At 28.0% G+C, this 15,721-nt stretch overlaps 1 protein-coding gene across 14 annotated transcripts in view; it reads left to right on the forward strand.

Moving 5' to 3' along the window:
• The window catches only part of LOC103577568 (myosin heavy chain, muscle), a 93,547-nt gene that overhangs the window by 38,673 nt on the left and 39,153 nt on the right, over window positions 1-15,721 (forward strand). For 4 of the 14 annotated variants that reach the window (XM_014442846.2, XM_014442852.2, XM_014442840.2 and 1 more), the window contains exons 11-14: window positions 6,021-6,191; window positions 7,536-7,715; window positions 7,784-8,196; window positions 12,505-12,625. In XM_014442846.2, coding sequence (XP_014298332.1) covers window positions 6,021-6,191; window positions 7,536-7,715; window positions 7,784-8,196; window positions 12,505-12,625 — 885 coding nt within the window. Of the gene's footprint in view, window positions 1-1,767; window positions 1,939-6,020; window positions 6,192-7,535; window positions 7,716-7,783; window positions 8,197-11,965; window positions 12,084-12,504; window positions 12,626-14,722; window positions 14,841-15,721 lie in introns of all 14 variants that reach the window. The other 10 variants (XM_014442865.2, XM_014442859.2, XM_014442869.2 and 7 more) reach the window with 5 other exon arrangements.

Consider the following 15,721-nt stretch of genomic DNA (forward strand, 5'->3'; position numbering starts at 1 on the left):
ATTTTATATTTTAAAAGTCTTTTTTTTTATTATTATTTTTGATGTTTCAAACGTACCTGTACCGTCTATGATTATAACTCGTCTTGTTATACATTCTATTATGAATGTATATTTTCGTTTCTCGGCATATCAGTATACACAAACATTTAGCAGACTTCAAATGTTATGTCAATAACTCGTTCAATAGATATAGCCACGTTTACTCAAAGCTAGTTTGACAATCCGAGATTTTAGTAATACAGAATTAAATTAGTATTACTCGTACATGTATATATAAAAATATAAGTTTACTAACTATTTTAAATTGTAGATTAAGAATCTTGGATTGAAAAACTGACAGTCAAAAATTGGCTTCAGCCTTAGTAAAAATGGAAAAGTGTCGCCTTTGTTTTAAACTAAGCGCGAGCTACCGAAAAGTCATGGAGCTGAAATTTTCGATAAATTTACGCTTCATTCTGGCTGCCAGATGGTATTTTTATATTTCAAGATGTCACTATGAATTTAATGTTCAGACATGTTAAAAGAAATGCGATTTCATATGAATCGATCTTAAATTAATCCAAACTTATGCAGAATATTTCCTCAAATTTCGGATAAAGCAATAATAGTTGAATATTTATTATTTCTAATAAATTGAATAGATGAAACGTCTCCTGATAGAATCCTCCAATTATCATTTCTCATTACCTGGTGTAATAGTTCCAACAATTTTACAGTTTGGAATAAATCAATTGACCATTTCTCATGAAAGTAATCTTCTAATTTTTATTTCTTATATGAAATGAAAAAACATAAATGACTATCATTTGATATTATCGGATTAGATTTCAATTCTTGAAAGTAAAAAAAAAAGTAGAATTCGATTGCTAGTAATAATTAAGCTGGCACATGCGGGATGCCATATACGACCATTCGTCGCTAGAACAGCTTTTATAGTCATAAGAACTTATGGTTAAATAGCGCCAAACAACAATTATAACCGATATAATATTTTGTTTTTTCACTTCCTCCGAAAGTTCACTGTTCAAGAGCTGGATGGCGTCCCGTAAGTACTCGATTACTGGACATCTACTTTACCGTTTTCTTTATCGACTTAGGCCACAAAGAGAGCGGTAACGGTAACGGCTGTCATTGGCTCATATAATAAACCTTACTCTCGTTTTTGCAAACACGCGTTACAAATCGTGGCTATGCATCACAATATTGCAACTGACAGTAAATCGCCGCTCTGTGACCAAGTGACATAAACATCTATTATATATTTTTTTCTAGATAAATTCTAATATATAGATTGATAACATGATCTCATGGTGAAAATATTAGTTTTATGTTTTAACAATCTAATTTTTCTACTCATTGGCATTATGCTTTTATTCTTTAGCAAGTGTTTTGCTGTCACTTTGATTTGCTTCCACGTAAATGATGTTATCAAAAGTGAATTATTGAGTACATACTAACATTTTTCATTAGATTGACATCATAAATATCTCTTATAGATTTTGAAGTTGTATTTTCAGCTGAATTTTTAAAATTTAATAGTAGAACACAAGCAAGATTAATATTTCGATAACAATGCACCTTCTTTACGAAATTCGTTTAAGAAGAATTATTTTTAAAGTTCTAAAAAAAAGTAGGTTTTAGCTGAACTGCTTCTTTTGATTTTAAAGAACGAAAGTTAGATTTTTTTTTTTAAACTATTAAGTTGACAGACTATTCACATATTCGTCACCAATTTTAATTTGTATACATTTGCCGATATATTCATAGTACAATGGATTTGAACAACTGTGTATCAACTTCACGAATGAAAAACTTCAACAATTCTTCAATCATCACATGTTTGTGCTTGAACAAGAAGAGTATAAAAAAGAAGGCATCGTTTGGCAGTTCATAGATTTCGGAATGGACTTGTTAGCCTGTATTGAACTTATTGAGAAGGTAGTCATAATCTTCTTATTGAAAACCCGAAATTTAAGATATATTTCGACAATTATTATCTATTTCTTGCAAGTGTGTCAAGTCCCTCAATTTCTAATACACATATCTTTTTGACATTAATAAGCATGTTCTGTAATGTAAAATTCTCAAGAATGTAATCATTTATGATTGATTACTTATGGGATATTTAAATATCTTATACATTTACTTAAACCAACTCGAAGGATTCAATATATATCTTGAAACCAATATTATATTTATAAAAGGAAGATATTTGATGAATTTTTATTCACGGTTTTTCATTGTGCATTATTCGAAATAATAAAGTGAGTAAGGCAACATTGATATAATTTGTAAAGATGGAGTCTCAAATGCTGTATATATTTTCTATTTATAAAAAAGGTATTATTTAAAATTATTTTCTAGATGTACTGTTTGTGTTAACCGTTTGTACTGACTTTATGAATTTAACTCAGTCGATAATTGATATCATATCGACCTATCCTGATAAAATTCCTAACTCTATCTATAAACATTTTCACAAAAATATTTCAATCCATACAGTTGAAATAATCTCCTAAACAAGCATAAAAACAATTTTAATTGTCAACCGTATTATTCATCTTTTCCTCGTCACTTGTTATTGATGTAAGTATGTTGCATTCGATATTTTTTTGTCAAATTAGTCAACTTCATTTTACATTGAATGTATTTTTTCAAAAGCGAATAACATCAGAAATTTTCTTTGTTCTGGGGATATATTTGTCTATATATATATATATATATATATATATATATATATATATATATATATATATATATATATATATATATGTATATATATATATATATCTATATGTATCCATGAACACTTATTTATTTTTTACAAGTATCAGGATGGTTAAAGAAATGACGATTATTTCATTTTCCCTATTGCTCATCAAAAAAATTGGAAGTAGAATAAAGAAAAATTTTACTAAGTTTAAGCTCAAAAACTAAAAAGAAAAGTTTGAAAAGCCGTTTGGAAAATTTTTAAAATCTTAAAAATAAAAAATAAAAAAAAATAGAGTTCTTATTCGTCATCTGAAAATATATATCTTTAAAGGTTAATAAAGAATATCAAAAAAATATTTGCTTTTTCTGGGATTGGGAACAGTATACAGCAACAATTCCTGAGAATTGAGAATTCACATAAATTTTAAGTTTTATTACCAATCCGACTCAATCAATTCAATACTACTATTATTTCTAACAAATATATATATATATATATATATATATATATAATAAATTACTAACATTGTTTTAGTGGGCCAATAAACTTACAGTTGAATTACTAAATTAAATATCTATTTATTGTCAGATCATAAATATTCTATATGATTTCATAAGAATTTATAGAAAAATAACTGTAGTTATAGTAGCATGAGGATAGTACGGAATTACGGTGAAATTTACCGATAACGTAGAAGTTTTTCAAATACTTCGAACAAAATATATAATGGGCAATGCAATTTCGACAAAATAATAAATTAATTTTTATTTTAGAAATTGTCACGAGCTGTATTGTAACTGATTATGCTAAATCATAATATTTAGTAAAATATTCGTAAAATATAAAATAAAAGCAACAAATTAAACAAAAAAAATTTTAATTAAAAGAAAGCTGGAGAAAATATCTGGATAACGGCTGACCTTGCAGAGCAGCCCTTAAACTTCCCGCCGTTTTCAAGCTCTTTAAAGTGTTAAGATGCTATACATTAATAATTTTTTTTTTGGAAACAAAAGAATTCCTAAAATGGGTAACTAGTTTTAAAGCAAAGGAGTCAATTCTATTTGTCTATAAAACTAGCACTATCCACTCTGTGTAAGAGTCAATTTAAAAATTCTGTAGCTGGCGAAAAATAAAAACTTGTCTAGTTAGTTATTCAGTTTAGTATTTAATCGGTTATTTCTGAGATTTCTACTAATATGATTCAAATTTACTTATAATGTTAACACATGAAACATTATTTGCTAGAATATTACGATTGTTTATTATCATTATTTTTGAAAGTGAAAGTGGATTTTCACAGTTACTTCCATTTCATGATAAAATAAAAAATATTCATACTGATTTATTCAAAGGACATTGACTCCTTGACAATATATTGCCAAATTTATGACTTTCATGGCATTTGCTCAAACAGTTTAATAGCTTCGAACAACTCTGTATCAACTTCACGAACGAAAAACTACAGCAATTCTTCAACCATCACATGTTCGTTCTTGAGCAAGAAGAATATACGCGAGAAGGCATTGAATGGGCATTCATTGATTTTGGCATGGATCTTCTTGCGTGTATCGAGCTCATCGAAAAGGTACTAATCATATAAAAACCGCAAAACTGACCAATGCTAAACGTGGTCAGTCAGCTCAATGATTATGTGTGAGCAGCATCAACAGCCGGAATTGAGCAATTTACACTCGCTTTCAGTGATGGTCCAGGGTTTAATTTTTGTTTATGTAATCGCTCAATGACTTTGAAACCTATACATTTATCGTTTTTTTTATGCAATATATTTACGCCGTTAAATAGCTTATTCTTATATTATTAAGTTTGAAACGATTCATCTTCAAGGAAGAAATTGAAAAAATTGATTTTAAAGTAAATTGTGATATTTTCATATTACCGTTAGTCTGCGCACATTTGGTGCGTGAGAAGTATACTATTTCATTTGAAGTAAGTATTATTTCAAAATATAAGCAATAGAAGATGATTCCATAAGTGATCTTTATATAATTATAATAGGTTAATTCCTGATTAGAAATACAGTAAAGAAGGATTGAAAACGATTTAATTTTTAACACTTATTGATGATCTTTAATACTCGTAATGTTAACGATTTTTAACACTTAATGCATTTCAATCCTTAAATGAGTAAACATTACATTACAATTCATGAGTATTTTACAATTTCCGATTATGCGTGAAGATCCTAAAAGGATTCCTGAGCATTGAAACTGTTCGATATTCTTAAATACTCATTTATCGTAAAAAAATATAACAATTTCTGATCACGCTCGAGGATATAAAATGATTCCATTATTTGAAATGAAATAATACTCATAAATGGATTTTATCATTTTTAAATAAAAATTAGCTTCAAACATGAAAACGAGTATGTTTGTAGGATAGTTTAATAGTAGACATGGAATATTTTCTATATTTTATTCAATAAACGTAGAATTGAATAAGAAATTCTTACTTTTAATATGATAAAAGTAAAAAACTTATCAAATTTTATGAAATATTAAAAGGTTAATATTATTAGAACACGTAGTCTTACAACCCGTATGAAAAAAGTACGTATATATCCGGGCAAATTTGAATATATGTGGCATATATGAGACATGTACACAATTTTGCCTGGATGTATCCCGAAAATATACTTTTTTCGTACAGGAACACATTTGTATTATATTTAATTTACCAACAAATATACTTCCAAGTCTCTATTATCATCAGTAATTAATAATAGATACAGATTTTACGTTTTCTTTTACCTTTTTCATCCAATCCCTTAAATATCGTAGAAAAATTATTTAATCCGAACTCCAGACGATCGGATACCTAAACTTTTATCCGTAATGTTGCTAACATTTACACCCTTGTTATATGGATATCAACACTGATTCGATTCATGAGGTTTTGTAATTAACAACCCAATCCATTTTTGTTATATTCATGTATCTCAGTTTTGTGTTTCATTAGATTTTGAATAATTTGAAATTCAATACGTTAATACCAACCACCTTAACCAAAAGAAATTTCAGTTCAGATAAAATGCAACCGATATCATTCGAATTTTTTCAGTTGGCATTAATAAAAATTAATCAGCCGAAATCGTAAAGATAAAAAATAACTTTGACTTATTTTATTTGAAGACGATAAATTAAATAAATGTTACAGACTGTGACGTTTTTTTTGCTTTCCTCCCAGTAAATGTCATTAATTTTGGTACTTTAATTTCGTAACGATTCGAGATGAAACAGTTGATTGACGACAATCTTGCGTTCTTTTCATAATCCTGCACTCACAGTTCAACAGCTTTGAACAACTTTGCATCAATTTTACCAACGAGAAATTGCAACAGTTCTTCAATCATCATATGTTCATTCTTGAACAAGAAGAATATCAGCGTGAGGGTATTGAATGGACATTTATTGACTTTGGCATGGACCTTCAACAAACTATTGACTTAATTGAGAAGGTATTTGAAGAACTCTAGTATGAGTTCCTAACTGTAGCACAAACGGTCTGCCTACTTAGAACTCACAAAAAAAAGATCAACAATCTAAGCATGTCTGCTTTTGCAATAAAGTGTGACTCTATATCATTAGTAACTAACAATATTGCATCGAATCAGCAATGCGTTTGATGTTTTGTTATTTCATTACAATTTCCAATCTTCAAACGGGTTATTTCTTTCTATTATTTTAATGGTGAATATTTAGCATACTTTATAATTCCTGACTAAAAGAAACGATTCAAAATGATTTGCAATGTTAAATGCTCATAAGAAAAGCGATTTAAAAGTATTCAAAGTATTCAAAAGTATGAAAAAGTATTTAAAAATTTGTTTTCTAATCATTTTAAATCGTTTCTTTTAATAAGGGATATATCAAAAATTGGAAATTCCAGGTGATAACCAAATCGTCTATTATTTTATGAATTTGATTTTTTTATATCAGCCTGTATATCATTTACTTTTTTCGCTAATTATAACTATTCTTCGATTAATTAATTCATATCAACTGAATTAAATAAAAAGGAAATTCAGAAGTTTTCAACAAAGAGAAGATATGAAAAACTATTTTTTTTTTTTATTTATAATTATAATTTCTTTTTTAATTTATGTTATTAAAAAGCATGAAAAAGACGTTTTCCTTTAGCATTATGGTGTATCTATTGTTTATTCTTTCTCATATGAATTTGAATGTTATTTTGAATGTAATTTTGGATGAACTTCAGCTTCACAGCTTAGAACAACTTTGCATTATTTTGTGAATAAACAATGACTACCATATTTTAATCACTTCATCTTCATTCTTGAAGTAGAAGAATACCAAAGAGAGAGTTGCAGAATTTTATTGATTTTGGTATGGATTTACAACAGACTGTCAATCTCATCAGAAAGGTAAAATTATCAATAGTGGAATGTGGTTGAGCTGAACAAATATTTGCATTGAGCACACGCTTGCAAGATGATTTTTAATTGTAAATTATGCTTTTAGTACATTTAAACATTATTTATATGATATTTTCTTGTTAATTATAAAGTAAATCTTTTTAAAATTAGATTAAATTTAACAGTTTAGAATAAATTCTTTTTTTGTCTTCCACAGAACGAGAAAATAATATATAATCATTTTATTGGAATTTCTCAAAATTAATTTATCTATTTAATTTGATCTCACGTTAAAAGCTTTGTATTTAAAAAATGTATTACATCGAATGATTTACGTGAGCAAAATTGAACATATCATTTTTAATGTAGGCATAATATATAAGTATTTTAATTAATTAACAATTCTGTTTTGTTTTGATTTCGTAGCCTATGGGGATTCTTTCCATCCTTGAAGAAGAATCTATGTTCCCTAAAGCTACAGATAAGACATTTGAAGAAAAACTTAATAATAATCATCTTGGAAAAAGTCCAAACTTTTTAAAACCAAAACCACCTAAGCCCGGTCAACAGGCAGCTCATTTTGCTATTGGTCACTACGCTGGCAATGTAAGTTTTAATAATAATACTTAATTTCTAATCGATTTATTGTGCATGGAAAACGAATAAATTTTTAGGTTCCATACAATATTACTGGATGGCTAGAAAAGAACAAAGATCCTTTAAACGACACTGTAGTTGATCAATTCAAAAAGTCAACCAATAAACTTCTGGTGGAAATTTTTGCTGACCACCCAGGTCAGTCTGGTGATGGAGGAAAAGATGCGAAGGGTGGACGTGGTAAAAAAGGTGGTGGATTCTCTACTGTATCATCATCCTATAAGGAACAGCTTAATAATCTCATGACAACTCTAAGAGCAACCCAACCACACTTCGTTCGTTGTATTATTCCCAATGAAATGAAACAGCCGGGAGTTATTGATTCGCACCTTGTAATGCATCAGCTAACTTGTAATGGTGTGCTTGAAGGCATTCGTATTTGTCGCAAAGGATTTCCGAATAGAATGATGTATCCCGACTTTAAACTTCGGTAAATAATTGTTTTTATGAATATTTCTGTACCCATAGGGTACTCGCTGTTTCCCAAAGAAATTTTTTGTTTCACAGATGCCCGATAAATCGTTAGTTGATATATTGAAAAATAATTTTTTGGGGTCATTTAAGAGTTCCCAATTAATAAAGTTCCTCCCACTTAAGAAAGAATAAGCAGGGTACCAGGCCACACGATAATGGGATAGCCATAGTCACGTGATATTCATTAGTATATAGTTATGCATTTATTATAGACTAATGTCTTAAATTAATTTTCGTTCAATTCCATAGTTTTTCTTGTATTCATCCATTACATGTAACACTAACAAAAACGAACACATATCAATATTTGAGGTTTAGTCCATAAGACAAATCTATTAAGTCCCCACGTTTGAAAATTTGTAGTTAATAGAAGACCTCGATGACACCTACTCAAACATCAGTAATTGATTTATCTGCATGTAAACTACATGCAAGAATTCAACAAAACCTAAATCTTTTAAAGATTACAGTGCTCGTACATCCTTATATAACATGGGGTTTTTTAGCTTCTCGCATTATATTTTTTTTCTCTTCACCCAGGAAAAAATGCTCAAACATGACTATGCCTGTTCATGTATGATTAGGCCTGAAATTCGGCATGATCATGCCTGATAAATCAAATATAATCATGCCTGTTCATACATGATCATGTCTGAAGCGTTAAATACGTTCAGGCCTGATCATGCATGATCATGTTTGATCCAGCCTGATACATGGGATTGAATTTAAAAAACTTAGTTATAATTATATACAACTAATTTAGTTATAAATATGTATAGCTAATGTAGTTATAATTATATCTAACTTATATATAATTTTATATAACTATATATCAATAATCAATAAATTAGATATAAAATTTTGTTGAATAAGAATCTATCATGTATAAGATTTTTATTACTTGAAGTTCATACGAAACTTTCTTATCAAGTCAATCTCTTAGGTCAATGGGTAGCGGGTTATTCCTTTAAGAGCGAGGCCCACGGTTCAAATCCTGCACACGCCCAATTTGTTTTTTATTTCTTATTTTAATAGAAATAATTATATAGAATTATACATAAATAGTTATATATAGCTATACACAATTATATAGGGCCATTTTTTATCTGAAATTTTTTTACTCGGATGGGCATGAACAGGCATGAACATACCTGATCAGACATGAACAGGCCTGATTAGATCTGATCATACCCGGTGATTTTCCCTATCTGATCAGGCCTGAAGACTCATGTCTGATCAGGTCTGATCATTTTTTCCCGGGTAGTCTTAACAATCGTATTAGCAAATATTACTTATTTCTTATCGAGAACGATCCCTCAAGAAGAGATATTCATGGCAGTAAAAACAAAATTTTCTGATGTTATAAGTTAACTTTTTTAGTAGATTTTTCAAAAATATAGGAATTGGGTTCGTTCCTATAGTAGAATTTTTGAAAAATTTTGCCATAATCTGTTATAGATAAACCAGCAGGTTCCAAAACAAAAATTGGTTATGAAGCTTATATATATAGGTGGGGGGGGGGGCAAACGTGGTACTCCTAAAAAAATAGAACTCAAGCCGTAGAAACTATTAGTTATTTACACACTTTTCAAATTTTTCAACATAGACTAAACTTATGATTTGGAAAATTGTGAAAGAAAAATGAAAAGTGGAAAAATTCAAACATGCACTCCTCTAATACTCACGTTAAAATTTAAATGTAGCTTTAATTTATAAATTATTTTAGTGTCTTTATTTTATCAAGTAGATGTACAATTATAGAGAAAAAATTAATAATAATTGATAATATAATTATTAAAATTCATGAGGGAAAAAAAATAAAATATCAGACGTAAAAAATATCCTCCGATGTTTAAACAGGAAAATATCATTAAATGGGAAATATGAAACGGCCTCGAAAAAGTGTCATAAAATATGGCGCATTTACATGAGTATACCTACCAGACTGCTGTGCATACACAAAGCATGTCAGTGGTAGTAAGGTAAATGTCCCAATACCGGAACGACGAAGGGTATATGACTGATTTTTATCGTTTTAAAAATATTCAAATAAATTATAAACCAAAATAATTTATTACATCATATAGAATAGACATTTACCAATTTAAAGATAATCAAATAAGTTCATTTTTCTTAAATTTAATATAAAAAAAAAATTTTTTCTATGACACCCAAAAGACCCAATACCGGAACGCTGAAATAGCCTTGTCCCAATATGGGAATTCGGTTGTCCTAATACCGGAACAGTAAATAAAATAAGTTATTTTTTGCATTTATTCATGGTGAAAATATTAATAATTATTAAATAATATTAATGTAAAATGAGTATGAATGTAGCAGACATCAGAGAACTTTAAAATTATAAATAAATAAGATAAATAATTAAAAAAATAATATTAACAAAAAAAGCACTATTAATTTCAAAATTTTTTGAATTCGCATTTTTTTTAATTTTATATTATTAATTATTTACTCGATTTATTAATAATTTTAAATTTGTCTGATGTCTGCTATATCACATCCATAATGTAAAATATATTTAAAATTTAAAAATGATTGAATATTTAATGAAAATAAATATTTTGAACTAAAGAATAGAAACAGAATAAATCATTTGAGGTTATACTAGAAAAATAATTAAAAAAAAAAACTAAAAACTAAAATTTATTTTTTATGATTTAAATTAGAGTTTATCTATACTTAATCTATTTTTTATAACAATTGTACATACTGCATTAAATATTAGAGCTCCAGTAATAATTAATATTGTACTTGATTTAGCCAGTCAATAAAACTCACCGTTAATGTCTATCGATAACATTAATATGACTGACTGTTCCGGTACTGGGCACGGGTTCATTTTGGTGTACCAATAGACGAACATTAAAATTAATAAAATAATACTACTTTTTTCATATTTTTAATATGTTTTCTTGAATTTTACGTCATTCAAGATGCATATACAAAAAAAAAATTATTGAAAAGTAATTCTATGCATTTTCTATAAGCTTAAGACCATTGACTGATTTCTTAGCAAAACCATTAAGAGACATGAAAAAGTCATGAATTCGAGACTATTGCTCTAATTAACATTTTTTTTTCATATTTTAAATATTTTCTAAAATCTATTCTATATCTTATTTTTTAACTGAAAGATTAAGGTTTCAAATAATGAAAGTTTTATTTAGTTTCATCGCGTACGAGTTGAAATATAATATAATGATTATCAAATCGTTCCGGTATTGGGACATTTACCTTATGACTGCATATTTTGACCTTAAGATTAAATATCTGAAAAATTATCAAACTTACAGAAATATTTTAGACTTTTTTTTACTTAATTAACAATAACCGTGGGCCATTAAATTTTTAGCTTGGGCACAAAAGCAACTGGTGGCATATGGACTACCAATTGAATGAATTAATTTTCACTAAAATTGAAGAATAATGTTTTCGTGGTATCAATACTTCGCTAATGTATTAATTGTGTTTTTTTACATTTTCAGAAATACTTTGCTTATAGTTTAGTTGCTTTTAATAGATTTACAAACTCGATAATAGAAGATTTATCCTTACAGAACAAATTAGTAAAAAAATAATGGTAAAAGATTATTATTTTAGGTCCGAGACTGCGTGATTCGGAAATACTGATCAGAATATATAGATTTTTTTATATTAATGGAGAAAGATCAAAATTAGATGGTTTTTTTTTCCTCTTAATATAGTTACATGATTTTATCACCGGTGGCAATGACTCAAGAAACTGATCCAAAAAAAGCAGCACAAAAATGTTTTGATGACTGTGGTCTTGATCCAGACCTCTACAGAATCGGACATACAAAGGCTAGTCATGAATATTCGATTATTAATGAATGTTTATCAATTGAAATGGTTGTTTCCCTTGACTGATTATGTTCCTGCACTGAAAATATTTTTTCCAGTCAATATTTAAAATGCTATGATGTACCTATAGTAATGTCTTATTCTTTTATATCCAGCACGCACCTTCTAAGAATATGCTCATGGTTTAAGTTAGTCCCCGAGAAATATCATCACAAAATACATGAAATCATTTAATATCATTAAAAATCATAAGTTTTTGTGAAAAATTCCTTCATCGTATAGATAAAATATTTTTCTATCTCTTATAATTTAACAGGAATCGTAGACAATATTTTGGGCTTTGTATACATACATAAAAGCCAGTAGTGATCACAAATACTAATAAGTTACCTTTCTATTTGCATGTGACGTCTTGCTTTAGGTACAAGATATTAGCCCCACAAGCAGTTGACCAAGTAGGTGGAGACCCAAAAAAGGCTGGTGCAGCAATTTTGGAAGCTTCAGGACTTGATGCCGATCAATATCGTCTTGGACATACGAAGGCATGTCGTGCATAAGACTCAGACAATTTTATGCTTGACTATTAGCCAAAATATTGCTTTACAACTCACCTTGCATTATATTTATCTAAAAAGCATCACTCTTATTAATTTTTTTTTGAATAAAATTATTATCATTTAAATACAGAACATGAAACTGATAAAAAATAGTATGGATTCTAATTACGATGGTTAAATTAATTGAAAACACTTAAACAAAACCAGCAGACTTATTAGCTTTTAAAACAATCATTTCTAAATATACATTTATACATCCTTACACGAACATTGTTAACATTATTAGATATGTAGAATAATAAGCTACCCCAAAAAACGGGTTTATTCGATGTCATATTCATCTTTCCTTTCCAAGCACTGGCTTGGACTATATGTTATAAATCACGTTATATAGTAACAGACTATGGAATAAAATATAGCTGAACAAAATTGAAGCTATTCTCATCCTGCTCGCTAATTTTTATAAAGTCCTTATGTAAGATCTTATAAGATCTTGTACGTTCTTACAAAAAGTATACATGACGATATAAGTGTCTTTCAAGTTTCGTACATGAATTTTGTATGCTTGAATCAGGATCAATAAAATTTATGTAAAATACGTACAAGAACAAAATTATAATCATAAAAAATCTTATAAGAGATATATGAAAGTGTAGGATGCTTGTATCGTACATAAATCTGATATATCTAAGTTAGGGTTCAAAAATCCATACACAAATTAAACAAAAATAAAACATTTTTGTAAGATCGTATAAGAGACATGCAAATGTAAGATTCTTGTAATTATCTCATATCCGTTATGCACGCTTTGTTTAGAGTTCAATAATTAATGTCAAAGTCATACAAAAGTAATATAAGAATTACATAAAGTTCTGTAAGATTTTACGGAAGACCTCTGATGTTGTATGACTTTTATAAGAATCATACGCAAAACTTATACGCATGAAATATGTAATAATCATGCTAAAAGGTTATTTTAAACTGGAGGTCTTTCATATATCCTATTTGAAATTAATGCTAATGTTTTAGGTGCTAAACGTGTTGAAATTTCAATGGCAGATTAAACCGACTCAACATTGCAAACGTAAACTGGTCCTTCAAAGATTTAAATAATTAGTAACTTTTATTAAATCTAGTCAACAAACTGAAGACACAATAACACTTGCAGAAACTTTAAACGTAGATAGAACCTATTTAGACTTAAAATAAAGTAGTCCAATTATTCCAAGAGTATGTTATTGCTATTGAAAAATGTCTAGAAAAAAAAAATCCAAGAATAAAGATTCTTAGCAACTTTAAAAAAATTTAGAGAACTAATCATCCTGAGTATTTTTGTCTAAAATTTCCGCTTTATTTTTTTTTACAGTTGCAAAACATTTTCATTCATAGACTTCAAGCTTTTCGACAATACTTTTTAGCAGTAATATGTTCCCGAAATAATTTTCTTTTTTTCCTAAAGTCTAAATCGATTCTAGTCAAGTAAAAAAATTGTAGTTGCTACAACAGAAATTTTAGTAGCTGAGATTACTACTAGTTGGAGATAAGACGCCAGCTTCAACTTGGAATAACCGCAAACATACGTATAGTAACGCCAACTACAGTCAACAATGTTTTCTACAATATTCAGTCTTTAATACTATATACGTACTACGCTTTACTACACATTACAGTATTCGCTATTATAATGTTTTACTACAATATTGTCGTGGGAAGATCCCCAATTTTCTTTATGTGTTTGTGTTTTAGGCTCACTTGTGCCTTATTCACGTTTACGGTATGTTAAGTAGATTTGATATAAGTTTTGATAATTATTTAAGTCTGATGGAGATACTTACGTCTTCAACGATAATTAGGTTTAATGTACACTTTGAATATCGATTCGGTGGTATAATTCACTAATAAAAAACTTTTGAAAGAGTTTTTAATGAACCTATTTTATACATTGTGTAAATCATTCATTATGCATAATATGACTAAACTAAATACCTTCGATTGGGATTATATTTTATTGTAGTTATTAATCAATAGATACGTAAAACTCTGTGCATTTAATATTTTTTTGTGTGATTTTTTTCTTAATAGATACAAAATTCTTTGTGCGAAAGCTGTTAAAAACGGAATGGATCCGAAAAAAGCAACTGAACTCATCTTAGATACAATATCTCTTGAACGAGATCAGTTCCGATTGGGAACTACCAAGGTATAAACAACCTTGGCTTTGAAACACGCAAAAAATGACGAATCCTGTTTGATTTATTTCTTTATAACTTCAAAAAGATTTTTACTAAAAATTATAAACTTATACCGTTTCTTATGTTAAGAATATATATAATTTTAGCAGTACTAAAGTTCATATACTATAAATAATATTCATATAAAATAAGTTTTCCTAATCAAAATTTGTTTTTGCTAATAGTTGGTTTGGGATTAATTTTTTTATCTGCTATGGGAATCAAATTACTTTTTTTCAATGTACTTACCAATAATGAGTAATAATCAAATAGTTTATGAAATTGTCACGGTCATTGAAAATACCAGTTTTCGACAACCATAATTATACTTACAGTCTTTTCTAGCTTCAAAATTCATATTCCTTACAAAAAAGCTATTTGTCAAAAAGCCACACATATTTATATATATATATATATATATATATATATATATATATATATATATATATATATATAATTTCGGAAGCTTATACATTAAGTTATTTTTGGTTCGTTAAGCAAAGTAACTTACAACAATACTCGACAAGAAGTTTTCATAGAACTTTGATGTCAAAATCAAAACAAAATCTAGAAATGCAATGTTCAATCAAGCATTATAATATTTACTCAATTGGTAAAATATTACTTGCAATCATATAAACCTTCAAGAAAATGGTATACCCTTATAAGAATAATATTTCTTATATCCATCAAATATATATGAGAAATGTAAATATACTTTACGAAAATACAACTTATTTATAGGAAAAATATATATATTCTCAATGTACAACTTTTGGATGTTGAGTACGAAAGTTACGAATGTACAGAGACCGGGTCAGCTCACCTTCAACTTATAAAAAAGTGGCTC

Source organism: Microplitis demolitor, chromosome 4 (genome assembly GCF_026212275.2).
Source record: "Microplitis demolitor isolate Queensland-Clemson2020A chromosome 4, iyMicDemo2.1a, whole genome shotgun sequence".
Classification (NCBI taxonomy): Eukaryota; Metazoa; Arthropoda; class Insecta; order Hymenoptera; family Braconidae; genus Microplitis; species Microplitis demolitor.